The sequence below is a fragment of the Perissodus microlepis genome, chromosome 16 (assembly GCF_051167445.1).
Source record: "Perissodus microlepis isolate ML-2025 ecotype Zambia chromosome 16, ASM5116744v1, whole genome shotgun sequence".
NCBI lineage: Eukaryota > Metazoa > Chordata > Actinopteri > Cichliformes > Cichlidae > Perissodus > Perissodus microlepis.
In genome coordinates, this window is record NC_140476.1 from 23,896,248 (window position 1) to 23,920,397 (window position 24,150).

General features: G+C 38.0%; 1 protein-coding gene and 1 pseudogene across 1 annotated transcript; both read right to left on the reverse strand.

The window, feature by feature from the left end:
* Nucleotides 1-5,665: 5,665 nt before the first annotated feature.
* LOC146370962 (C-type lectin domain family 17, member A-like) lies at nt 5,666-24,089 on the reverse strand. The gene is made up of 6 exons (XM_084955030.1): nt 21,964-24,089; nt 13,580-13,680; nt 12,982-13,115; nt 12,437-12,576; nt 6,360-6,463; nt 5,666-5,994 (listed from the first exon to the last, which is right to left on the reverse strand). Exons 1-6 carry the CDS (start codon nt 22,018-22,020, stop codon nt 5,856-5,858), a joined length of 675 nt encoding a protein of 224 aa, XP_084811156.1. The 5' UTR covers nt 22,021-24,089; the 3' UTR covers nt 5,666-5,855.
* On the reverse strand, nt 14,546-16,675 carry LOC146370963 (uncharacterized; annotated as a pseudogene).
* Nucleotides 24,090-24,150: the final 61 nt, after the last annotated feature.

The following is a 24,150-nucleotide window of genomic DNA, read 5'->3' on the forward strand; positions in this document are numbered from 1 at the left end:
TTTTGGATTACCACAGAGACCTGAAAATTTCCATGACTGTTCACCAAAGCCTGCTGTCTCTTACGGTGAAAGAATGATATCGATACTCCAAATAGATTTCGAGTTACAAAGCGTTGTTTGAGGGCAGGTCAAGGCAGTTTTTGCTTCGGCTCTACTCAGTTATGGTGCATTACAAGTCAAATATCTTTAATAATTCATATTTTAATGATAAATTGTCAACACTTGAAGATTCTCCCATCTCTTCTGAACAAAACGGTGTAAGAATGACCATTCTAGCCCCTACGGTTAGGAAATTATGGTCATTTGTTTGAGGGGAGTCGTCATTATGAGAAATAGACTGCAAAAATCCTGTGTCTCTCTGTGCTGCATGCACCTGTTTTGGCGGGAAAAAGTGCACAGCCTCTCTGATTGGTGGATTCAAATTCAGCAGCTCCCAGGCTGCTTGACTGAAAACTTGCTTCTCTCTCCCTGTGTGTGTGTGTGTGTGTGTGTGTGTGTGCTACAGAGAGAGAGAGAGAGAGAGAGAGAGAGAGAGAGAGAGAGAGAGAGAGAAAGCCTTTTTATGGGATGATCTCATTGTAAGATTCAAATTCAATATATTTAGACTGGTTGACTGAATTGGATCTTGTGTGTGTGTCTCTCTGTGCATGTGTGTTTCCTTATGTGACAATTTTTTGTGATTGTGTGGCTGTTATATTTTTTTTGCTGATTTTTTTCATTTAGCAAGTATATTTGAGGGACCCTCAGCATGTTCAGCATTTTTTCAGCTGTCCATTTTGCTTTTCCAATTTTTCTGTTTAAGTTATTACTATTGTGCTAAATCATACTATTTCTGCTATTTTATAAGATTTGTGCCAAATATAGTATTTCTGATTAATTATAATTTTTCTACCAAATCATAGTACAGTATTTTTGCTTTTTATAGGATTTTTATATGATATTTATATTGCTTAATATAGTATTTCTGCTTTTTATAGGATTTGTGCTTAATATAGTATTTCTGCTAAATTATAGTATTTCTTCTTTTTATAGTATTTGTGCTAAAACATAGTATTTCTACTAAATGTAGTATTTATGCTTAATCATACTATTTCTATATATTTCTGCCAGGTCCCCAGGCAGCCAATCCTCTGTGAGGACTGAGACATTCAAATTTTCAAATCAGGCTTCCCAGCCAATCATATATGTGGGCTGAGGCATTCAAATTTGCATATTGGGGCCTTCATGGCTTCTAAGCCAGCCAATCATATCTGAGGGCTGAGGAATTCAAATCCACAAATCAGGGCCTGCACGGCTTCCCAGCCAGCCAATCATATATGTGGGCTGAGGCATTCAAATTTGCATATTGAGGAATTCGTGGCTTCTAAGTCAAGAAGTCAACCATGTCATATATCTCTAAAAATTCATATTTTAATGATAAATTGTCAACACTTGAAGATTCCCCAATCTCTTCTGAACAAAACGGTGTAAGAATGACCGTTCTAGCCCCTACGGTTAGGAAATTATGGTCATTTGTTTGAGGGGAGTCTTCACTATGAGAAATAGACTGCAAAAATCCTGTGGGTCTCTCTGTGCTGCGTGCACCTGTTTTGGCGGGAAAAAGTGCACAGCCTCTCTGATTGGTGGATTCAAATTTAGCAGCTCCTAGGCTGCCTGACTGAGTTAGAAACTTGCTTCTCTCTCCCTCTGTGTGTGTGAGTGAGTGAGTGAGTGTGTGTGTGTGTGACAGAGAGAGAGAGAGAGAGAGAGAGAGAGAGAGAGAGAAAGCCTTTTTATGGGATGATGTCATTGTAAGATTCAAATTCAATATATTTAGACTGGTTGACTGAATTGGATCTTGTGTGTGTGTGTGTGTGTGTGTGTGACAGAGAGAGAGAGAGAGAGAGAGAGAGAGAGAGAGAGAGAGAGAGAGAGAGAGCCTTTTTATTGGATGATCTCATTGTAAGATTCAAATTCAATATATTTAGACTGGTTGACTGAATTGGATCTTGTGTGTGTGTGTGTGTGTGTGTGTTTGTGTGACAGAGAGAGAGAGAGACCCTCTCTAGGGCAGCATCTCATTGTTGGAAAAAAAATATAATATATTCAGACTGGTTGACTGGCATAGACCCTCCGTGTGTCTCTCTCTCTGTGCATTTGTGTATACATATTTGATTTTGTGTGTATCTGTTGGCTGTTCCTTCTTGTTTTTTAAATTTATTTTTATTTCTTTATTTTTTTTTCACAGGTGAACAACAATTAGTTTTGAGGGAACTTAACCATGTTCCGTTTTTTTTTTCAGCTTGTCATCTTACTTTTCCAGTATTTTCACTTAAGTTATTACTATTCTGCTCAATCATAGTATTTGTTCTAAATCATTGTTATTATGCTATATTGTAGTATTTCTGCTAAATCATAGTATTTCTACTATATTATATTTTTCTTTCTAAATAAAGCATTTCTGCTATATAATTGTATTTCTGCTATGTTATAATATTTGTGCTAAAACAGAGTATTTGTGCTGAAACATAGTATTTCTGCCAAATGATAGTATTTCTGTCAAATTATAGTATTTGTGCTAAAACATAGTATTAATTTAAAATGACAATATTCATAGTTCATCACAGTGTCTCTGGTAAAACACAGTATTTCTGCTATGTTGTACTATTTTTCTAAATCATAGTGTTTCCGTAATGTTTAAGTATTTTTGGCTAAATATATTCTTTCTGTTATCTTATACTATTTCTCCTAAATTCTTGTATTTTTGAGAAGTTATCATGTTTCTGGTAAGTTACAATATTTCTGCAAAGTTCTGCTATGCTACTGTATTTCTGCCAAGTATTATATTTCCTCTAAGATATTGCAGTTCTGCTAAGTTATTCCATTTTCGCAAAGTTCCTTTGCTTCTGCAAAGTTTTTACAATTTCTGCAACTTTTCAGCTTTTTCAGCTAGTTTTTGCAGACAGCTTCAGCTTTAAAGCATCCACACTGCATTTTCGCAGGAAATGCAAATTTTTCTAGTTCCTAGTTATTTCCATACTTTAAATCTTCTTGAGCTATAGACCAAAGGTTTGAGATCAGTTCTTTAAGATCCTTTTTCACATCGTCTTTCTGTAATAATGAGCTGTTGAGTTTCCAATATGTAAATTTAACAACAGAAGATTTATTTTAATATATATGGCTTCATGATCTGTTGCTGGAGAAGGCCAAGCACCTATATCTATGCTATTGCTGTCAAAACTCTCCGAAACTAACCAAAAGTCTATCCTTTAATGTCTCGAGTTAGAATTGTTGCACCAAGTAAACATTTTGGACTGAGGATGTTTGAATCTCCAAATGTCTGTGAGTTTAAGGCGTACCATAACAGCTTTCAATGTAGTATTAATTCTGTTCGAATGTCCTGGAGGAAATTTATCTAATTCAGCATCCATAATACAGTTAAAGTCTCCACCTAGTAATAATTTTGCATTTGGAAATTTATTTAACCAGCTAGATTTTTTTTTTTTCAATCGTCAAAAATAAATGATCATTTTCTAGTTTCGTGTTAAACCCATATATATTAGTTACAATTAAAACTAAATCATTATATTTTGTGACTTGACATATGTAATGACCTGCAGAATCACATTCTGTATGTAAACCATCCCCATTATATCTGTTTTTTAGGATTGATACCCCTGCTGATTGTTCAGTTCCATGAGATAACCATATAGAATTTCCCCATTGAGATTGCCAAAAACTAACATCATTGATAGTAGAGTGAGATTCTTGTAAAAATAGATTTAAGTCAGATTTAAGTTGCTTTGCATAAAGAAAAGTGGCTTTTAAAGTGGGTTTTAAGTTGTTACGAAGACCCCTACCATTAATAGAAACAAAGAACACAAAATGACAAAGAAAAGATAATATATGTATTGAAATGTAAATCGAAGTTAAACTTTTTAACCTAACACTGAGATCAGCACTAGAATATGAAAATATTCACAGTATACAGTGTATATATATAAATAAACTTTAGACGCCTAATAAAACCGTAACAAAAAAATGTGTTTTATCTATTTAACCATAAGTTTGTTTTTTGCTAACATCAAAGAGCAATTTAGACAGCCAAACGTGACATCTACAGATATCAGGCACATCAATATAAAGAACACCTTGTAAACAAACCTGAGAACTGAGGGTCAGGGAATATCAAAGAGTTTATGTGTGAATTTCAGCACCATTTACGAAGCCTCGACCTCCAACAAAGTAAGCAGATTTCCCTTCTTCACGTGCTTTCTTTATAATGGGCCACAGCTTCAGTTTATTTTCTTTGTCATCTCTCGTCAGGTCTTCAGTGAACAGCAGATGATTATTTTGAAGGAAAGTATTTTTCTTGGCAGCTTTCCACACCGCATCACGAATTCTCCTTGAGATAAACCGGATGATGATCCCTCTGGGTCTCGGGTCATTTTGTTTTGGTTTCCCCACTCGATGAGCGATGTCTAAGACCTCTGGAAGCTTTTCCTTTTCTGCTGGCAGAACCGTTTGGCATATCTCAATCTTCTTTCTCCAACTCCGGTACCCCATACAGTCTCAGGTTCCAACGGCGGTTATAGCGTTCAACTTCAGAGATGCGTTCATCACATTTCTGTGTAAGCCTTTCGTTTTTCTCAACCCTCTTCTCAATGACCATAATCTTATCACTTATGTCCTTTAATTCCGTACGAACTGTTCCTACCATTTCTTCAATGGCATCACTTCTGGTGTTGATCAGATTGATCAAAGTGTTGACCGCATCAGCTTTCAGGGAGTCGCCATCAGAGTGACTTGTAGACAATGTTGGTTTTTTAGCCACTGGAGGTTTGGAAGGCGTAACTGGTAGTGGTGGAAATTCTTCTTCAACCATCTGCTCACACTCCATTTCTTTCATGTAGCTGTGGTTGCTAGCTAGCATGCTAGTTGCATGTGGTTTGCCCGAGTTACTCAGCCTTTTCTGAGCAGATTTCGACATGTTGTTGTTATTAAATTTGGATTCAGATTTAGCAGGTTTAGTGTGCTGATCTTCAAAAAAGTCTTGGAAGCTAGAAAGACGTCAAATAGGTGCTATAAAACTGCTTTATATCTTTCTAGTGCTGAGAGCTCGAAAAAATACTCCTCTTCACGCCGCCATCTTGCTCGGCCCCCCTAGGAGTACGCATTTGAAGTACACTTCGAATTGGGACAGCCGTCGTCGCGTGGCGGTGACGTAATCGCACTCAAAATGCATACTTCAAGCGTGCGGTCTCTTAATTGGGACACAGCCACTGTCATCTCATTGGAGGGCCTCTTTAGTGACAAACAGGGAGTGACAAACAGGGGAGAAACGAGACACCTGCAGTAACAACACAGATGAAAACAATGTTCAAATCAGGGGAAAACAGATGCAGGAATTAAAACTCATGCAGGTCAGAAACAGACATTTGTTTCAAAGTAAAACAGTAAATAAGGAAAATAATGAACACAGACATGACTATAAACACTCAACTACAAAGAAATATGAATCAGGGAGGAACTGAGAAACCCTGCAGGAAGTAAAACTAGACTTGAGTCTTGAAACAAATATAAGGATCACAAACTGACAGTTACCACCAGAACAACCATAAAGTCAAAACAGAAACACTCAATAAAAATAATAATAATGATAATAAAAACAATATCACAAGAAAAAAGAACAAAAACAAAAATTCAAACAGTAGAATAAAAATCAAACAGAAACCCAAAACTTAACCACTTATATATGGACAAAAAATCAAAAAATTGTATATAGGCCTTTTAGGATAAAACTGAAATACAGAAGTACAATTATTGTAATCAAAGAAAAAACTGCAAAACATTGATGAATAGATCATCTTTCTGAATCAGTTGTTTTCCGGAACTTTTTCACAGATCCATAGATGAGAAGATGAACATGGACGATCAAACCAAGTGTTTTTTTCAATTTCGACAGAAACACAGTCCTCATGTCCACCATTATTAGGCTCATCTCTTGCCCAGTACCTACCAGGTCAGCAACAGCATCTTATTATTATTAAGAATTATACAGTGTATATATATTATACACTGTACATTAAGATCACCAAATTTCAAATAACAATAACATTTTTCTTTTCAGGTGGTTTTTAAACAGGCTTGCATAAAGTGTGCAGATGGCAAAACACACCAGCTCTGAACACAAGAATTGTTGTTGTTTTGACTGATATAATAACTTCTTTTGCTCCCACTTGGCCAAAACAAGTCATTAGCACACATCTTTACGCAGGCAACCACCGACATGTAAGCCTTTGTGTTTATATCTGCATACATCTGTGGGTTTAGCAAATTTCCTATGTAAAGAAATAAACTGAACCAAAGTGAAGACTTACGTCAGAATCTGTGGAGTCCCATCTACCCATTTCCATGATCCCTCCTGCTCTTTGTCATTTAAACCAATCCAAACTTCTGCTGTGGTGACCGTAGAGAGGAAGTTCTGTTTAATATGAAGAAAAATCTTTTTATTTTACTTTAAAACCACATTTTTAGCCTATCCCAGGGGTCGGCAACCTGCATGCGGCTCTTTAGTCCTTATAGTGCGGCTCCGCGTGGTTTGGAAAAATAAATTAGAAGTATTTAGCTGAAGTGTATTTTATTTATGTTAGTTCTTTTTTAACTTGTAGTTCTAAATTGGAAATTACTGTGATATTGAAATATAACTATAAAATTATATTCTATTATTTTTTCATCGCTCAAAATAAGCGTCACACTGGCGGAAGCCGGTATACCCGCCGAAACGCTGTGCATTTATCGAGACTTTCAACCCCAGGTAGGCCAATTATGGATCTTCGGATCCACATTATGTCAGCAGCTATTCTCCACCGTGAACTATGTATAAACAAACACCGCTCACGCCTCACAGATGACAGTTTACAGACCTGCTTAAAGATGAAAGTGACTTCGTACAGCCCTGATCTGCAGACGCTGTGCGCAGAGGTTCGGGAGCAGAAGTCCCATTGTAAACATACCACGGCAGACCCGACGATGTTTGTATGAACACGCTTTTCAGCATCTCTTTATTGACCACTTTTTACACAAGGTTGCTGTAGACATAAGCATAGCAGACGTCAGTGGCGGAGCGGGGGGTGGCTTACTGGGCTTAAGCCCGGGTTGTTTTTTCAGAAGCCCGGGGTCTTTTGGAGTGTAATTTTTTCATAGTTAGATGCCTGGCTGACAACTGTATGAAACAAAAACTACACACAATATTCGAAGCACAATTCTGTGGGAATTTACGACTGTGCGTAAATCCCCCCTAATATTGGTATGATCCGAGCTCAGACACTAAGCGGGGCGGGGCAGCTGCTGCCTACCAGTGCGCTGTTGGAGAAACGGAGCTAGGCAGACAGAGGACAACTGAAGTTTGACCAGGTACCAAAGCAAATCATTCGTACTGTACAAATAATGTAAATATGACGGTGCATCACTAAAGATTGATATCAAACTGATCACTTGACCCATATTACGTTACTTGCTCTTCAAGTGAATCAACAAATGGCGAAATGAAAAGCCGAACAACAACAATGCTGTTTCTTTAGAGAGTCTTAGCTTACATGTGTGTTTATTTCATATTTTCAGTTGTTACCCTCCACGGCTAAATAAATCGGTTTCAGTAATGCACTGATATACAAGAATGGACATAAGGGGCTTCTTTCAAAGAAAAAACTCTGGTAGTATTTTATATATTATGCTTTGTATGTTGTTCAGTATATTTCTATGCAAAACAAGAGGAACTTCAATACACAGCAGTATATTCACAGTTGAAACCAGATATTTACATACACTTTATGGAAAACACAAGAACATTTTTTTACTGTACAACATCAATTTAGAGTAAACTTGTTTTGTTTTGGATAAATAAATATTGAAATATCTTTTGAATTAGTTAAATGTCAGAATAAAGAGAGACAGAGCTGTCTATTTTGTATCACTTTCATCAAATGTAGGAGTACATGTACACTAAGTTTATTCTTAATTAATAAGAAAACTCCAGACGATTCCATTCTGAGCTGAAGAAGAAGAAGTTAGTAGAGTCCATGTGAGTAAATTGGTGGCACACCTGTGGATGCATATAAGGCAAAACACAGAGCCTGTTTCTTTGAAATGGGAAAATCAAGAGATATCAACCAAAACACCAGAAAAAGAATTGTGGAGCTCCATAAGTGTGGCTCAATTTTGAATACAATTTGGTGCCATTTACAATTAAGAAATACAGACAGTTTCTCTCTTTACTCTTAAAGTTAACAAATGTGTTTTTTATATTTATCAATCTAAAAAAATAAACATTTAGTCTAATTTGATGTTACAATTAAAAAAGTGTTTGTGTTTTTATCTGAAGAGTGTGTAAATATCTGGTTTCAACTGTATATTTGATGATTGTCAGCACAAAGAGGGAGAGAGAGGAACAGAGAGGGAGAGAGAGGAACAGAGAGGGAGAGGGAGAATGAGGACAGAACAGAGATGGAACAAGAGCAGGTGAGACACACATGTTAGTCAAATGGTTGTTTACCAAAAGTATCATAGGTACTCATGTATCTCGTACCTAGTGTTTCTTTTTAGGTTTACTATTTTTCAAATTCTACATTTATTAAGTTATGCAGGCTTGTTTGCACAACAAGGCTAAATAATTATATAAACTTTTCTCAATATAAATAGTGGACTTTGGTAGAATTAAAAAAATAAGTGTAGTGCAGGTCTATGATGATTTTTAGTGCTACTATCATCTAGTTCTGATTCTGGTTCTGTCTTGGTTAAGTCCTCAGTAGTCCTGATTTTGAACTGTAGTTCTGTTTTAATTCCGGATCAGTTCTGGGTCTGGTTGAATTGGGGTTTAGTCCTCGTGTCTTGATACAGCCCTGACTTTGTTCTGCCTTGCTGCTTAATTAAAAAACTAGTTTAAGGTGTCCTGCATATGTGATATATATTTTTCCCTATATGAAGTCATTCTTTTTTGAACAAAACTCAAAACAGAGCCAATTAATCTTTCAGTCATTTCTAACCCCCCCCCCCCAAAAAAAAAAAAAAAAAAATCCCACATGCATACTACCCTTTAGGGCTAAGCCCCGGGTGTTTCAAATGTCTGGCTCCGCCTGTGACAGACGTAAAGGCGGCGAGGCGTGATTGCGGGTCCCGCTCATGTCTGTTCGCCTCCCCTGCAGACCACGCTCCACCACACATATTAACCAGCTAAAATACATATTTAGGCAGAATTTTGCAAATAACTTTTTTCATCTTTTAGCAGCATAGTGCTTTTTTCCAGTTATTTTTTAAAAGTCAGGTCAAGGCTCCAAAATCCCAAAGGCGATATAAGGGTGGCGGCTCACAACAGTTTTTGTTTGCTGGATCATTTTAGTTCAGCTGGGTGTCTTTCCTTTTGTTATATTTCTTTAAGAGTTCAAAATGTGTTAATTACATAAATAAAATGTAATTTTCTCTGTAGCACTTCATGGATTTCATAAGCAACACACCTTAGTTGTTCACACAAAGCATAAAGGTAAAAAACTATATATACAGTGTTATCTTCATTTTAGATGTCAAAAAGTATTTGCGGCTCCCAGTGTTTTCTTTTGCGTGGAAACTGGCTCCAAATGGCCCTTTGGGTGTTAAAGGTTGCTGACCCCTGGTCTATGCAGTGTTAGAGAATTGTGGATCAATATGGTTGTCATTGTGCAAGATGATTAGATAATTGGCAAGAATGCTCACCTCTGTTTTACACACACACTACCCGATCTGTACTGCGCATGTGCAGGGGTTTTCTTCTTCTTCTGTTCGTTTAAGGCAGTTTACTCCCCAGTGTTCGAGGATACTGCCACCTGCTGACCGAGCGAATGAACCCTATTGTAAACTGAATTAGCGTCATTACAAACATGTGTTAATTTTGATTTAGTGATAGTCGAGTGTCTTTATGCTTGTCTGTTTGGAGAGGATTGATTGGAATAGTGATGATGATGTGCGCTATCACTGTCAATTGTCAGTAAACACTTCATCTGGCTGATGAATCTTCACGTGACATATAACAAAGTCTGTATTATTAACTCTGCAATTAAGCGCCATTCTTCTTATTTTACGGCGCTCTTGTTCAATCGGGGAACGCTCTCTGTTGAGGAGAAAAGCATGAATTTGTTTGTATGCGGATTATCCATAGTTTAAATGTCCCGGTAGTCGAAAAGGAGGCAGTGCTGTTGAGAAATGCTAGGAGCTAACTGGGCGCTAACCGTATCATTCAAATATATTGAATGTCACAATGCTGGCAAAGAGAGGAAGTGACGTAAGATTTGCGCATGCGGGGTACCGATCGGGTTTCCGGTACGGATCGGGTAGCGACAGAGCGCCTTTTTGTTGTTGTTGTTGTGCTAAGCTAATAGGCAGAATGCTGCAGTCATAGCTCTAAAGAATGTAGCCTCATTGGCAGTGTAGTCCGTGCTGCAGGGAGAATGGACTGCCATACCCGTTATGTGTCTGTGAGCACAAGGAGGGAGAAAAAGGAGAGTGGAAAAGTACGAGTTGTCATCGAGCAGAAACGGGAGCTGGAAGCATGTAAATATAATAATAACCACTGCAGCCAAGAAGAGTGCCCGACGAGCCCAGTTGTAAGTAAGCTATTAAGACTCGACTGTACGCTTTGTTCGTGTTTTCCTCCGAAACAATAAGTTCCGTTGCAGCAGCCTTTCAACGCCTCTCTCTGTCTCTCGCAAGCAAAGTTGACCCAGACAACAAAGTAAAGCTAGTTTTCGGCTACGAGCCCGACACGAACCCCACGTATTAGCCAGAGGTCCCTTTACTACGGTTCGGAGCCGCGGACCTTCAGTAATAGTAAGGAATCACACAGCAATTGTACATTCATGTAATTGTAAAAAGCATGATAATATAAGTAATCCAAAGTATTCAGAATACGTTACTCTCATTGAGTAACGTAACGGAATACGTTACAAAATACATTTTGGGGCATGTATTCTGTAATCTGTAGTGGAATATGTCAGGTTTATATTATTGGATTGTTATTTATGCTTAGAAGTATTTACTCATATATGCTTAGAGTTTTATAATCAATTGCATGTTGATAGAGGTCTGATCCTTAGCAGTCTGTAAAGACTCTGTGTGCCTTCCAGAGTGTTCTGGCATACACACTCACATCCTGGGGTCACGAGAAGAGGTCGTACCTTCTTTTATTGTTTTATGGTATAGCAAACACAAGTATATCTGTTTTAGTCTAAATGCCTTTTGTTTAGATGAACTGCTGGACTTCCAGACCAGCAGGTTTAGGGAAGTCGTTTATGGGGTCACATCTTGACCACACACACACACACACACACACACACATCACATGTTCACTGTTGCAGACACACACGACACATGTTCACATGTGAGTGTCTTATCTGTCGCATGATTAATGAGATGTTTGTGTAGCCACTGAAGGGCTGTGAGGGAAGGCCGGAGTTTGGAGTTGGCTTAGATCAGATAAGGAGGTTCTCCCCTTGTAGCAAGTTAAAGACAGAAAGCACTGTGGTCTTGCTTTTGTACACAAGTGACTGGTCTGTGAGTCAGCGGGGTTTAATTGTTAGACCCAACATGCAGTTTATTTTATCTAAGTTTCTTTTAAAAATCCAAAGCCAGCAATAATTAAAACTTTGAATTTTCTTTAATGCTTTGACACATTTTTGTGCAACACTGAAGATGCATTTCCTGACAGCTCACACAGCAAAACACTCACTCAAATCTCAATAGCAGTCATTCAAATCTGTAATTGATTTGTCATATGTTTTTTCAACAATCAGTATGTCATTGCCACCAAAATCTATTCATACTGTCTAAACAAATGTAGTCAAAATGTTAATATATTTTGTCAGTGGACTCATATTTTTACTTAAACATAATTTTTACTAAAACACATAGAATATCAGAACTGGAACTGTGGAAACCAAACATAGTACAATAGTATTCTGTAAGTTACTGGACTGCCTGTCACTCCTGCCCCTTGCCTTGCAAATGCTCTCTCCTGCAATGTATGCTGTATCCACTGCATTTGTTTGCATCATGATGATGAGCCTTTATTTGTCACTACAATGTTACACATACACGTTACCTGCAGTGAAACAGGACTGCAGACATCTTTACCATATCCTGTTTTCCTTATCCTTGCTACACTGCCACATTTCCTTATTCTTCTTCCGCTTCTTCTATTGACAGGTTGTTTCCCCCTATACAATTTCTGTCTAAACAGATTTCTTTGATACACTCTAGAACATTAAACATGTTTTAAAATGCTTATACACATCATACATAATGATTTTTTTTACTTTATTTTGAATGTGTTAACACTTAAAAAAGGCTGAAATAAAAGGCTATTTACATTAAAAATGGTAGTTTGAATTTATTTACAGCTCAATAACACATACATACATAAACACTATACCTGTTCTTCAGGGCTGTTAATAACCACCAGATCTGCTCCTCTGTCTCTGCAGTCCATTCTGGCTGCATCCCAGGAAGCAGAGCTTTTAGAGATGAGATAGCAGCTATGGTTGAAGCTCCATCCTACAGGACATGTTTTATCTGGAAGAAATTACAAACAAATAACATTTCAGTTTATGAATGATCTTTTATGAACTGTATAACAATGAATGCTGTTTAATTAATTAAAATCCTCCAAAGACTTGACCACAAAGATCTAAACACTCTATTTACTTGCGTGTCATTATTTATAATATAGTAAAAATAATAGAAAACTTTTAATAAATACAACAATTTAAACAATAAACACCACAATAAAAAACTGTCAGAAACCCCAAACTTAACCACTTTCTGAAGTCTCCACTAAGGTAAAAGGAAAAAGCAAATGCAAATTTTTAGCCACAACAAAACACATAATTATGAAATAAAACAGATTAAAATCTAGAATTATAATCATAGATAAAACTGCAAAACATTTATGAATAAATGATCTTAAAGAAACTGTACTGTGGTTTGGTGTATTTTCGCAGATCCATTGATGAGAATATGAACAAGAATAATCATTCCAAAACCTTCCCCATTTATTGATATAAGCACAGTCTTCTTCTCCACCATCATCAGGTTGTGTTGTTGCCCAGTACCTAGCAGGTCAGTGACAACAACATTATTTTATTATTATTGAGGAAAAAATGAGTCTTTGGTGTTTGTGTGAGAAGTTTTGTCAAACAAATTTTCTATCAGCAGCTTTGAGTTTTTATAAACACACTGCACATTAAGATCACCAAATTACAGATAACAATGGAAATAATATATATTTTATTTTACTTTTTTCAGTACATGGTGTTTGTTAGACAGGACTATACAAAGTATAAAGACAAACACATAAGCCCAGACAACACAGACATCTTGACTGATATAATAACTACTGCCTTGGCTCAGTGTGGCAAAAAACAAGTCATTTGCATGCATCTTTAAGCTTTGGGAAGCCGTTTGGCTCAACCAATATTCAAGCTGAACAATCTGCATTCATCTGTGGGTTTAACAAATTTTGGAAATATTTTGGAAATTTAATAAAAGTAATAAACTGAACCAAGTGAAGGCTCACATCAGAGTCAGTGGAGTCCCATCTACCCATTTCCATGTTCCCTCCTGTTCTTTGTCATTTAAACCAATCCAAACTTCTGTGGTGATCGTAGAGAGGAAGTTCTGTTTAATATGAAGAAAAATCTTTTTTATTTTACTTTAAAACCACAATTTTAGTCTATGCAGTGTTAGAGAATTGTGGATCAATATGGTTGTCATTGTGCAAGATGATTAGATAATTAGCAAGAATGCTCACCTCTGTTTTACACACACACACACACACACACACACGTTCACACAAACGTTTATTTTGTGGTGATCATAGAGAGGAAGGTCTGTTTAATATGAAGAGAAAACATTTCAGTTTTAAACCACAAGTTTTTATTTGCATATTTTACATATAAACTATGAAATAATTTTTATTATTTATTATTATTATTATTATTTATTATTATTATTATTAACTATTTCATAGTTCGCATGCGAGAAAAAACATAATGCGAGCAAATGATGTCATTTCACAGGCGCAGTTAAATTCATCGCTTCTAAATTTAAAGATACCCATGCGCTTAGAATGTGCATAAAGAAGCCATCGCACACCAAGATTGTCTGCTTTGCATACACTGCTATTTGTTTGTAATTTGAAAAATTGTTTGCCAAATAGTTATCAACAGTTATTCATTTCCTTTGTAGCAGTGGAAATACACATAACTATCACTGGATTACTTTACTGCTGAACAAATCTTTTAAACTGTCCCCTTAATCTGGTGTACAACATAGCTCTTGTGATTTAGAAAAATCACTGTAATAAGAAGAATGCATCATTCCTAAAAGGAAAAAAAAGAACAACATTAAAAAAAGGAAAAAGTGCATAAACTTATTATTATAAAATGTAAATGAATGTAAACTGTGCCTATGATGCTGCCTTTGAGTGCACTTTGATCAGTCAAACACAGCTGTACACATCTGGCTGCAGAGCTTCACTGACTGTGGGTTCAGGTGCCACTGTAATTCATCTAAATAATATTAAAGATTCTCTGAACAGTCAATCTGTGGACAGGAGAGGAGGATGTTACAGGCTGTCTTTAGTAAGTAGCTCATTTGTCTGATCTGAACTAGTGTCTAATAAAACTGTTATCACTGTTGCTATAATTTTGTGTAAATCTAAAGGGTCTTATAGCTACTAACTAATCTCACAATTTTCTGTTATTAATCAATATTAATTGTGATTAATCGCAATTTCTTGATCAATAGCCTGGCTCCAATTACATTTTTTCAGCTTTATATTTTAAGGTTGTAACAGACATTTATGCAATACAATGAAGTAAATGCAGAATAAACACAAAGAATATATGCTGAAATTCAAAGTGAATTTTAATAGTTTTCATCAATCTTTAACACAGTGAAAACTTAAAAAACCTTCAAGGTCATCAACAGTTACTGAACCCAGGCCTAAAGGTTAAAGTGAATACCATAACAGAATACCATAACAATAAAGGGTGCACAAAATTCAGTATTTAAAACAGAAAAAGACACAGCTGAAAACCCAGAATGTTGAACATTTTCACTTAAAAAGGAGCGATTTGGCTTAGTCCTTCTTTGCACTAAGCCAGTTACTGAGGCAGACTATTCTGTTTACATTATCTGATGACAAAGAAGCACACTTCTTTTGAATGATGTGACCTGAGAGTGAGAATAAGCTCTCACAAGGCACTGTGGTTGCAGGGGTTGACAGGTACTTGTGTGCAATAGGTGCCAGCCTGGAATGTGCTCCTTCTCTCTTTAACCACCACTGTAGTGGACACTCTCCTACGTCAATTTTGGGCTCTGCTTTGTACGGATTCAGACAGCGGTCATTAGCGTCTTCTTCTGTATCTGAATCAGAAGAACCCAGCACACATGCTGGCAAGGTTCAAGTAGTTCTTCCAGCTTTTGCAGTCTGTGAAGCTCCTGGTCAGTCAACATGGTCACCTTGCTGTTTTGCTGAGCCAGGACGGTGGTCAGCACAGATTTGTTTCTCTGGATCCGCTTGATCATCTCTAGGGTGAAGTTCCATCTTGTTGGAATGTCCTGAACAAGCGGTTCTGTTTGATGTCCATGTGCAGCTTGCTGTGCCTTTGATTCCTGAGCGTTTGCTGGACTATGCTTAAAATGTCCAACAATCTGAGAGCCAGAGCCCTTTCAAATGTGCTGTCATTAAGAGAAACTGTGACCATTCTTTTGCAGAATGTGGGCGATGCAGGGCTGTGTTCAAATGGAAGTAGTCTGGCGGCTGCAACCATGTTACGAGCACTGTCGGTGCCAAGCGTGGTTAGTCCTGATTGTCCCTGATTTTCCAACACTCAGAAAATGGTCAGCACACACCTCAGCATAATGCCTCTCTTCAGTTTTACTCACTGTTAGTGCAAACGATTGTAAAGTCCAATCGTAATCAATAAAATGTGCTGTGAGCCCCAAGTAATTATTGTGGTCCACCGAAGTCCAGTGGTCTCCAGTGAGAGCGACATTCCTTACTTGCACAAGCTTACTGGACTGCTGAGCCCTCTGGTCCTCATACAAAGCATGCAGTCTCGACACAGTGGTTCCTCTCAAGGGCGGATTGTAACATACATCTCCTGATGCAGCGCGAATGACTTCTCTCAGTCCGTCATCTTCTACTATGCTAACTGGTCGGGAGTTTTTAGCTATCCAAATTTCCAAGGAATTGGTTAATTTTTCTCTAACATTTTTTGTTTTTCGTCCACGAGCACCATACTCCTGAAGCGTAGATTGGCGAGGTCCCGTAGAGGCGGATTCAGTTGGGTGTTTTGCTCTCAGGTGATACACCAGTGATGAACTGCTTCTGTGGTACTTGAATTTAGCTTTGCAAACTGTGCACCTTACTCTCATTTTGTCCAACAAGCCATCAGGAAACTTCTTAAAGAGAAACTTTCCACCCAAAAGTCCGTCTTCGTCCATGCTCGCATGTGTTAGCTATAGTAGCATGGTATCACTTCTTTTTCTTCTAATCATTTCTGTCAGGCCAAATGCCAGCATAGCACAATGCTGCCCCCTCCTCCAGAGCTGCTCATGAGTTTAAAGATCTTAGATTACAGGAAATAAAAAAAAAAAACCCAAAACTGCGCTATAGGGATGGGTATCGAAACCCGGTTCTTGTTGAGAACCGGTTCCCACTGTTTCAATTCCTTGGAATTGTTTGCCATTTTTGCAAAGGATTCCCCTATTGATTCCAGTCGCCCCGAATGACATCACCACGTTGCGGGGCCTCATTTACCTGGCAGGAAACATGGCGGCTCAAACGCTCAAAAGTTTGGTTATATTTTACGAGAACGGATGACAACAGGGCAACTTGCAATACTTGAAAAGTAGATATTTCATTTAGAGAGGAAACACTACGAATATGCAAAAGCATTTGCTCACAAAACATGCGATGACCTTAAATGAATGTCGTGTTTTTAATTCTGCTCCGGACTCGTGAATCTCAACCCAGCAGCAGCGGTAACGTTTGCACGTCCTCTCCCGTTAATGCGACAGGTAAATAATCAACTAACAGTGCATATTATGTTAGCGCGATCTGCCTTATTACAAAACCTGCCATTACTGTGCATTTAGGTGACCATGATGAGAGAGAAAGACACTCTGGCTGGCGCTCGCTGGCTGCAGTCTACCGGTATCGTCTCCTTTCAGGCCAGGATAGACAAATGTCACCGAGCAGTGACTAAGTTTGAGGTAAAAGGCTTGCACCCATTTGCCACAGCAGATGCCCCCGATTTTCGGTAAGTGAATGTGTTTAATTGTAGGCAGGGACATTACTGGATATTCTTGTGTAATTGCTACAGAATAATTTATGTTATACTTTGTTATCGCTACAGAAGAATATTTATTTTATTGTTTTACATTTACAATTTTTTTTCCTGGGGACCCTGTGACACCCCATTGAAGAGCCGTAGGCTGTGGATCTCTTAAGATCTCACTGTTGGGTCTGTAAGGCCATGTTACTCCTAAATTTCTATCTTGTTCAAAGAGAAGATATAAAACAAAGTTCTAAGCTAATCGACCTTAGTGTTCTCCTTTTTAAAAAAAGAATCGATAAGAGAATCGATAAAGAATCGAATCGTTAAACAGAATCGAAAATGGAATCGGAATCGTGAAAATCTTACCAATATCCATCCCTACTGCGCTAATTGCGTTAAAATTTTTAACGCGTTAAATGTTTCACGTTGATCTCAACAATTAACGTGTTAATTTTGACAGCACTAGTTTTTATGCTTTGTGGTTTTACTGTATCTGTGCAGCTAACCAGCAGATTTACTTTAGTCATGTCTACTGTAGATTCATCACTGTGGTCTTGGGTCTTGGACCAGCACACATCTATCTGCTGTCTGTTGTCACTGCTCAAATATTTGTTGTACAATTTTCTTTAAATTATTTAAATTTTAGTTTGATCAATCTTTTTATTCAGTAAAAAAATACATTTTTATTACAGTAAAATGTATAAATATTCTGCATTAAAACAGTCTTCAAACTCTATATAATTGTTTAGTCTTTAAATTGTACACCACAACTGAAGCTAATTCACTGTAGCTAAATCATACCACAATTTGTTAGTTGATTCATTCCTCTGTTGCCCCTCTCTGCTGTGGTGTGCCCCAGGGGTCTGTATTGGGCCCCTTATTATTTTCTTTGTATATGCTACCCTTGGGCTCCATATTTCAAAAATACAATATTTCTTATCACTTTTACGCTGATGACATTCAAATCTATTGTCAACTGACTGATGATTTGTCAGCATCACTGAACTCCCTGTACGATTGCCTGAGAGAGGTTAAAGATTGGCTGTCAGAAAATTCTCTCGTTTTAAATGAGAAAAAAACTGAAGTTATGGTGTTCGACAGCCATATTCCTCGAGACCAGCTTGTTGCCCTGCTGGGGCCCCTAGCTAACTCTCTCTGTGATTCTATGCGTAACCTGGGTGTCTATTTGGATAGCTCCTTTAAGCTCGATAAGCAAGTATCATCTGTAGTTAAATCTGTTTTTTTTTTTCTACTGCGCCAGATTTCTAAAGCTAAGCATTATATACCACACAAGGACCTGGAAAAACTTATCCACGCTTTTGTGACCTCCAGGTTAGACTATTGTAATTCTCTCTACTGTGGTCTCCAAGCCTTCTCTCTTCGAAGGCTGCAACTCGTTCAGAATGCTGCAGCCTTCTTACTGGAACTAGAAAATTTGACCCTATTACTCCGGCTCTTGTTGATCTACACTGGTTACCAATCAAATATCGCATTGAGTTTAAAATCTTGCTACTCACTTTTAAAATCCTGAATAACATTGCGCCCAGCTACCTCACTGACCTCCTCAATCTGTACACTCCTTGTTGCGCATTAAGATCATCAGGTCAATTACTCCTGGCCCAACCTAAGTTTAGACTGAAGACCAGAGGCGATCGTGCCTTTGCTTCAGCTGCACCCAACCTTTGGAATAGCCTCCCTGCTTCTATTCGAGCCTTGGACTCTAGCCAATCCTTTAAATCAAGATTAAAAGCATATCTATTTGACTTGGCTTTCCTGACCAGTTAATACCCTTTTAAATCTTTTAAATTTTAAACTTTTAAATCTTTTATTAGATTTTATTAAATTTATTATTTTATTATTAATTTTACTGCTGTTTTTGTCTTCTTAGCAGATTTTGTATTTATCTAATTCTCCTGGTCTGTTAGTGCCTCTATCCTGTCTGTGCTAGTGCCCGATTTGTACCCTGTTATTGACTTATGTTGACTCTCCATATTACTGTGAAGCACTTTGGTGTGCCTTCGGGTTTTTAAATGTGCTATATAAATAAAACTGTATTGTATTGTATTGTATTGTATTCATATGAATCTAATTGTGCTACATGGGATGTTCTGTGCACCAGTGAATGTACTGATTTATCACTGGCTTCACTTTAATACTGAAAAACATATAATTCTAGGACACGTTTTGAAGCACTCCTGTCCAGTTATGGTATGTGCAGTTACATGTGTTTGATGCAGACTGAGCAACTTTTTGTTCAAAGGTTTAAATGTCTGTATTTTGGCCAAAGTAAAAATTTGGCCCTTAGAGGTTCTGATGCACACTTCTTTTCCTGATCCTCGTTATGTGTTTTTTCAGTCATAAAAGCTTTGTAATACTGTACAATAGATTAATGGGACAGCTGTGACTTGGCTTCACAACTTCAGAACTTAGATTACTCTGGTTTGTAGGATTTGTTCAGCAGTAAAGTAAATACAGTGATGGTTGTTTGCATTTCCACTGCTACGCATCAAACATTAACTGTTGATAATTTGGTAAGCTTTGTCTTTCAAAATGTAAACAAATACGGACACAAGCAGCGCCTATGTCACTTTCACTGTGTAACTGAATTTAACGCAGTAACCTGAAGTGTCCATCAAGGTGACCAATCACATTAGGACCACCCTTCTCCTTTGCACTACTGCACCCCATCAGTCAAAAATGAGTTGATTTGCACAAGCAGGATTTCTCTCCAAGCACAAAGAGCTAAACACAAGGGCGTGAAAAAGCAGCACTGTTTTACTGAAGATAAATTTCACAACAACAAATATAGTAAATCACTCTCGTTAACCTGCAGCATGCTGTAAATCTTTTTCAACAATCAATAAATCATTGTCACCAAAAACTTGTTGATGCTGTCTAAACAAGGTGATCAATATGTTAATATATTCTCTCAGTGGTGTTACAGCCCTGGCCATATACAGAATCAGGGCGTGTCAGTATGTCTGTATTGTTTTTTATATGTGTGTACTGTGCCTTTAAGAGTCTCGGCAGGCCCCTCCTTGGGTGAGCTGTTTTGGGTTGGCTTTGACCTGGCAGCTCCTAATTGGCCCCACTATCAACAGGCTGTTTTTTTTTTTTTTTTAAATAAAAACCTTTATCCTTCATAAAAAAAAGTTCATAAAAAATTTAAAGAGATTTTGCTGATACACTTTAATTCAGCAAATGTAATGTAAAATAACCATATTCATCATGGTTTTTTAACTTTATTCTGATTGTGTTAACATTAAGAAAAATGTTCATTTTTTTTAATAGTAAAACTATTCACCAAATAAGAAAAGAAAAACAGAAAATGTCTTTTAGTAATAGGATAAGATGGCCCCAACTGACAGCGTGCTCAGTGAATACCTCAGGCAACAGAAACCCAAGGAAGAGGAGGAAGGCGAGGAACCATTATGGAAGGACAGGCCCCTCCATGGCATGTACCACTGGCAGATAGCGGAGGTGGCTGATATCCAGAAATGCTGCCATTGGCTGGACAAAGCTGGACTGAAAGACAGCACGGAGGCTCTAAACATGGCAGCACAGGAACAAGCTCTGAGCACAAGATCCACAGAGGCTGGGGTCTATCACACCAGGCAAGGCCTCAGGTGCCGGCTATGTAAAGATGCCCCTGAGACAATCCAGCACATAACAGCAGGGTGCAAGATGCTAGCAGGCAAGGCATACATGGAACACCATAACCAAGTGGCCGGCATAGTGTACAGGAACATCTGTGCCGAGTACAACCTGGAAGTCCCGAGGTCAAAATGTGAGACGCCCCCAAGGGTGGTGGAGAATGACCGAGCTGAGATCCTGTGGGACTTCCAGATACAGACGGACAAAATGGTGGTGGCTAACCAAGTGGTGGTAGACAAACGGAAGAAGACAGCCGTAGCGATCGATGTAGCGGTTCCAAATGATAGCAACATCAGAAAGAAGGAACACGAGAAGCTCAAGAAATAGCTCAGGAAGATGGTGGAGGGTGAAGGTAACAGTGGTCCCAGTTGTAATCGAAATCCTTATATATATATATATATAATTACGGGTGAGGGTCAGGAATCCCAAAATGAATTAAAAAAATACATCATTAAATAATTTATTAAATGTTTTAAATCAGCGGTCCCCAACCTTTTTTGCGCCACGGACCGGTTTATGCCCGACAATATTTTCACGGACCGGCCTTTAAGGTGTCACGGATAAACACAACAATATAAAACTAGTACCGGTACCGAAAAAAAGAAGATTTATTCGTAACACACGTGAAAAGACCCAGGAAAACAGAGTTAACGATAAAAACGATAACAAAATAACGCTAAAACCGATAAAAACCCTGAAAACCATACATTTCACACCTGAGCCTCAACTCTCGCGGCCCGGTACCAAACGACTCACGGACCGGTACCGGTCCGAGGCCCGGGGGTTGGGGACCGCTGTTTTAAAAAGATGAATGGGCATGTAATTAATTACTTAAATATTTATTTATTTATTAATTCCAATTTTAATTAATTAACGAAACATTTAATTAATTATTTAATGGTGTGTTTAATTAATTCATTTTGTCACTCCTGGCCTTTCATATACATAAACACTGTACCTGTTCTTCAGGGCTGTCAATAACCACCAGATCTCCTCCTCTGGCTCTGCAGTCCATTCTGGCTGCATTCCAGGAATCAGATCTTTCAGAGAGGAGATAGCAGTTATGGTTGAACTTACTCCATCCTATAGGACATGTGTTTTCTGGAAGACATTACCAACAAATACCAGTTCAGCAATGCTCTATAACAATGCTCATTTGATCTGTTCAATTAATTGGAATTTTAGTACTTCAATAGTTTTGCTTTTATCAATCACACCAACAAGAACAGTAAAGCCAGAGGGACACATTTCCTGCGGGGAAATTAAAACAGAGTGGACTGTGTGAAAAAATAAGACAATGAAAACACTCTAGACAAATTTGTGTAACCACTTTGTTGGTGGAAGTTGGACCCAGATCCAGTTTATCAATGATGTGCTTTTTTATTTGTTGTGATCAGTTTCATTTCTGATACTAAACTATTATTGTCTTGGCTGGAATGACCATGTTGCTGATGAGACTGCCCACAAATATTATGACTGCATCGTGTTCAGAACTGTTGTATTAGCACCGTGACAGACTGGTGACCTGACCAGGCTGTACGCTGACTCTCACTCCACAGCAGCTGGGATAGGCACAAAACCTTCCAAGACCCTGAACTGGATAAGTGGAAGACAATGGGTAGATGTGTCTGTTAACCCACTTTCAGGCCTTTTGTTCACACATTGATATCTAAGGCAATGTTTGAACATCTAAAAACATTTTAGAGATAAAAGACCTTTATTACCATCAAAATAAATCAGAATCTGTAATACATCAAAAAAGTCTTGACTAGTTAAAATATGAAAAAAGTCCAGCAGTCCTGCAAAGAAAAGTGCTTGTATGAATGTTCGACTAGGTCAGGGGTAGGGATGGGTATCAAAAACCGGTTCTTGTTGAGAACCGGTTCCCACTGTTTCAATTCCTTGGAATTGTTTGCCATTTTTGCAAACTATTCCCTTATCGATTCCAGTTGCCCCGAATGACGTCACCACGTTGCGGAGCGTCATTTACCTGGCAGGAAACACGGCGCCTAAGCGGCTCAAACGCTCAAAAGTTTGGTCATACTTTACGAGAACGGATGACAACAGGGCAACTTGCAATACTTGAAAAGTAGATATTTCATTTACAGAGGAAACACTACGAATATGCAAAAGCATTTGCTCACAAAACACGCGATGACCTTAAATGAATGTCGTGTTTTTAATTCCGCTCCGGACTCGTGAATCTCAACCCAGCAGCAGCGGTAACGTTTACACATCCTCTCCCGTTAATGCGGCAGGTAAATAATCAACTAACAGTGCATATTGTGTTAGCGCGATCTGCCTTATTACAAAACCTGCCATTACTGTGCATTTAGGTGACCATGATGAGAGAGAAAGACACTCTGGCTGGCGCTCGCTGGCTGCAGTCTACCCGTATCGTCTCCTTTCAGGCCAGGATAGACGAATGTCACCGAGCAGTGACTAAGTTTGTGGTCAAAGGCTTGCACCCATTTGCCACAGCAGATGCCCCCGATTTTCGGTAAGTGAATGTGTTTAATTGTAGGCAGGGACATTACTGGATATTCTTGTGTAATTGCTACAGAATAATTTATGTTATACTTTGTTATTGCTACAGAAGAATATTTATTTTATTGTTTTACATTTAAAAAAATTTTTTCCTGGGGACTCTGTGACACCCCATTAAAGAGCCGTAGGCTGTGGATCTCTTAAGATCTCACTGTTGGGTCTGTAAGGCCATGTTACTCCTAAATTTCTATCTTGTTCAAAGAGAAGATATAAAACAAAGTTCTAAGCTAATCGACCTTAGTGTTCTCCTTTTTTAAAAATAAGAATCGATAAAGAATCGAATCGTTAAACAGAATCGAAAATGGAATCGGAATCGTGAAAATCTTATCAATACCCATCCCTAGTCAGGGGTCAGCAACCTTTAACACCCAAAGAGCCACTTGGACCCGGTTTCCACGCAAAAGAAAACACTGGGAGCCGCAAATACTTTTTGACATCTAAAATGAAGATAACACTGTATATATTGTTTTTTTTACCTTTATGCTTTGTGTGAACAACTAAAGTAAGTAAGTAAGTAAAGTTTATTTATTAAGCGCTTTTAACAGACAGGCAGTCACAAAGCGCTGTACACAAATATTAAAATAAACAATACAATCAA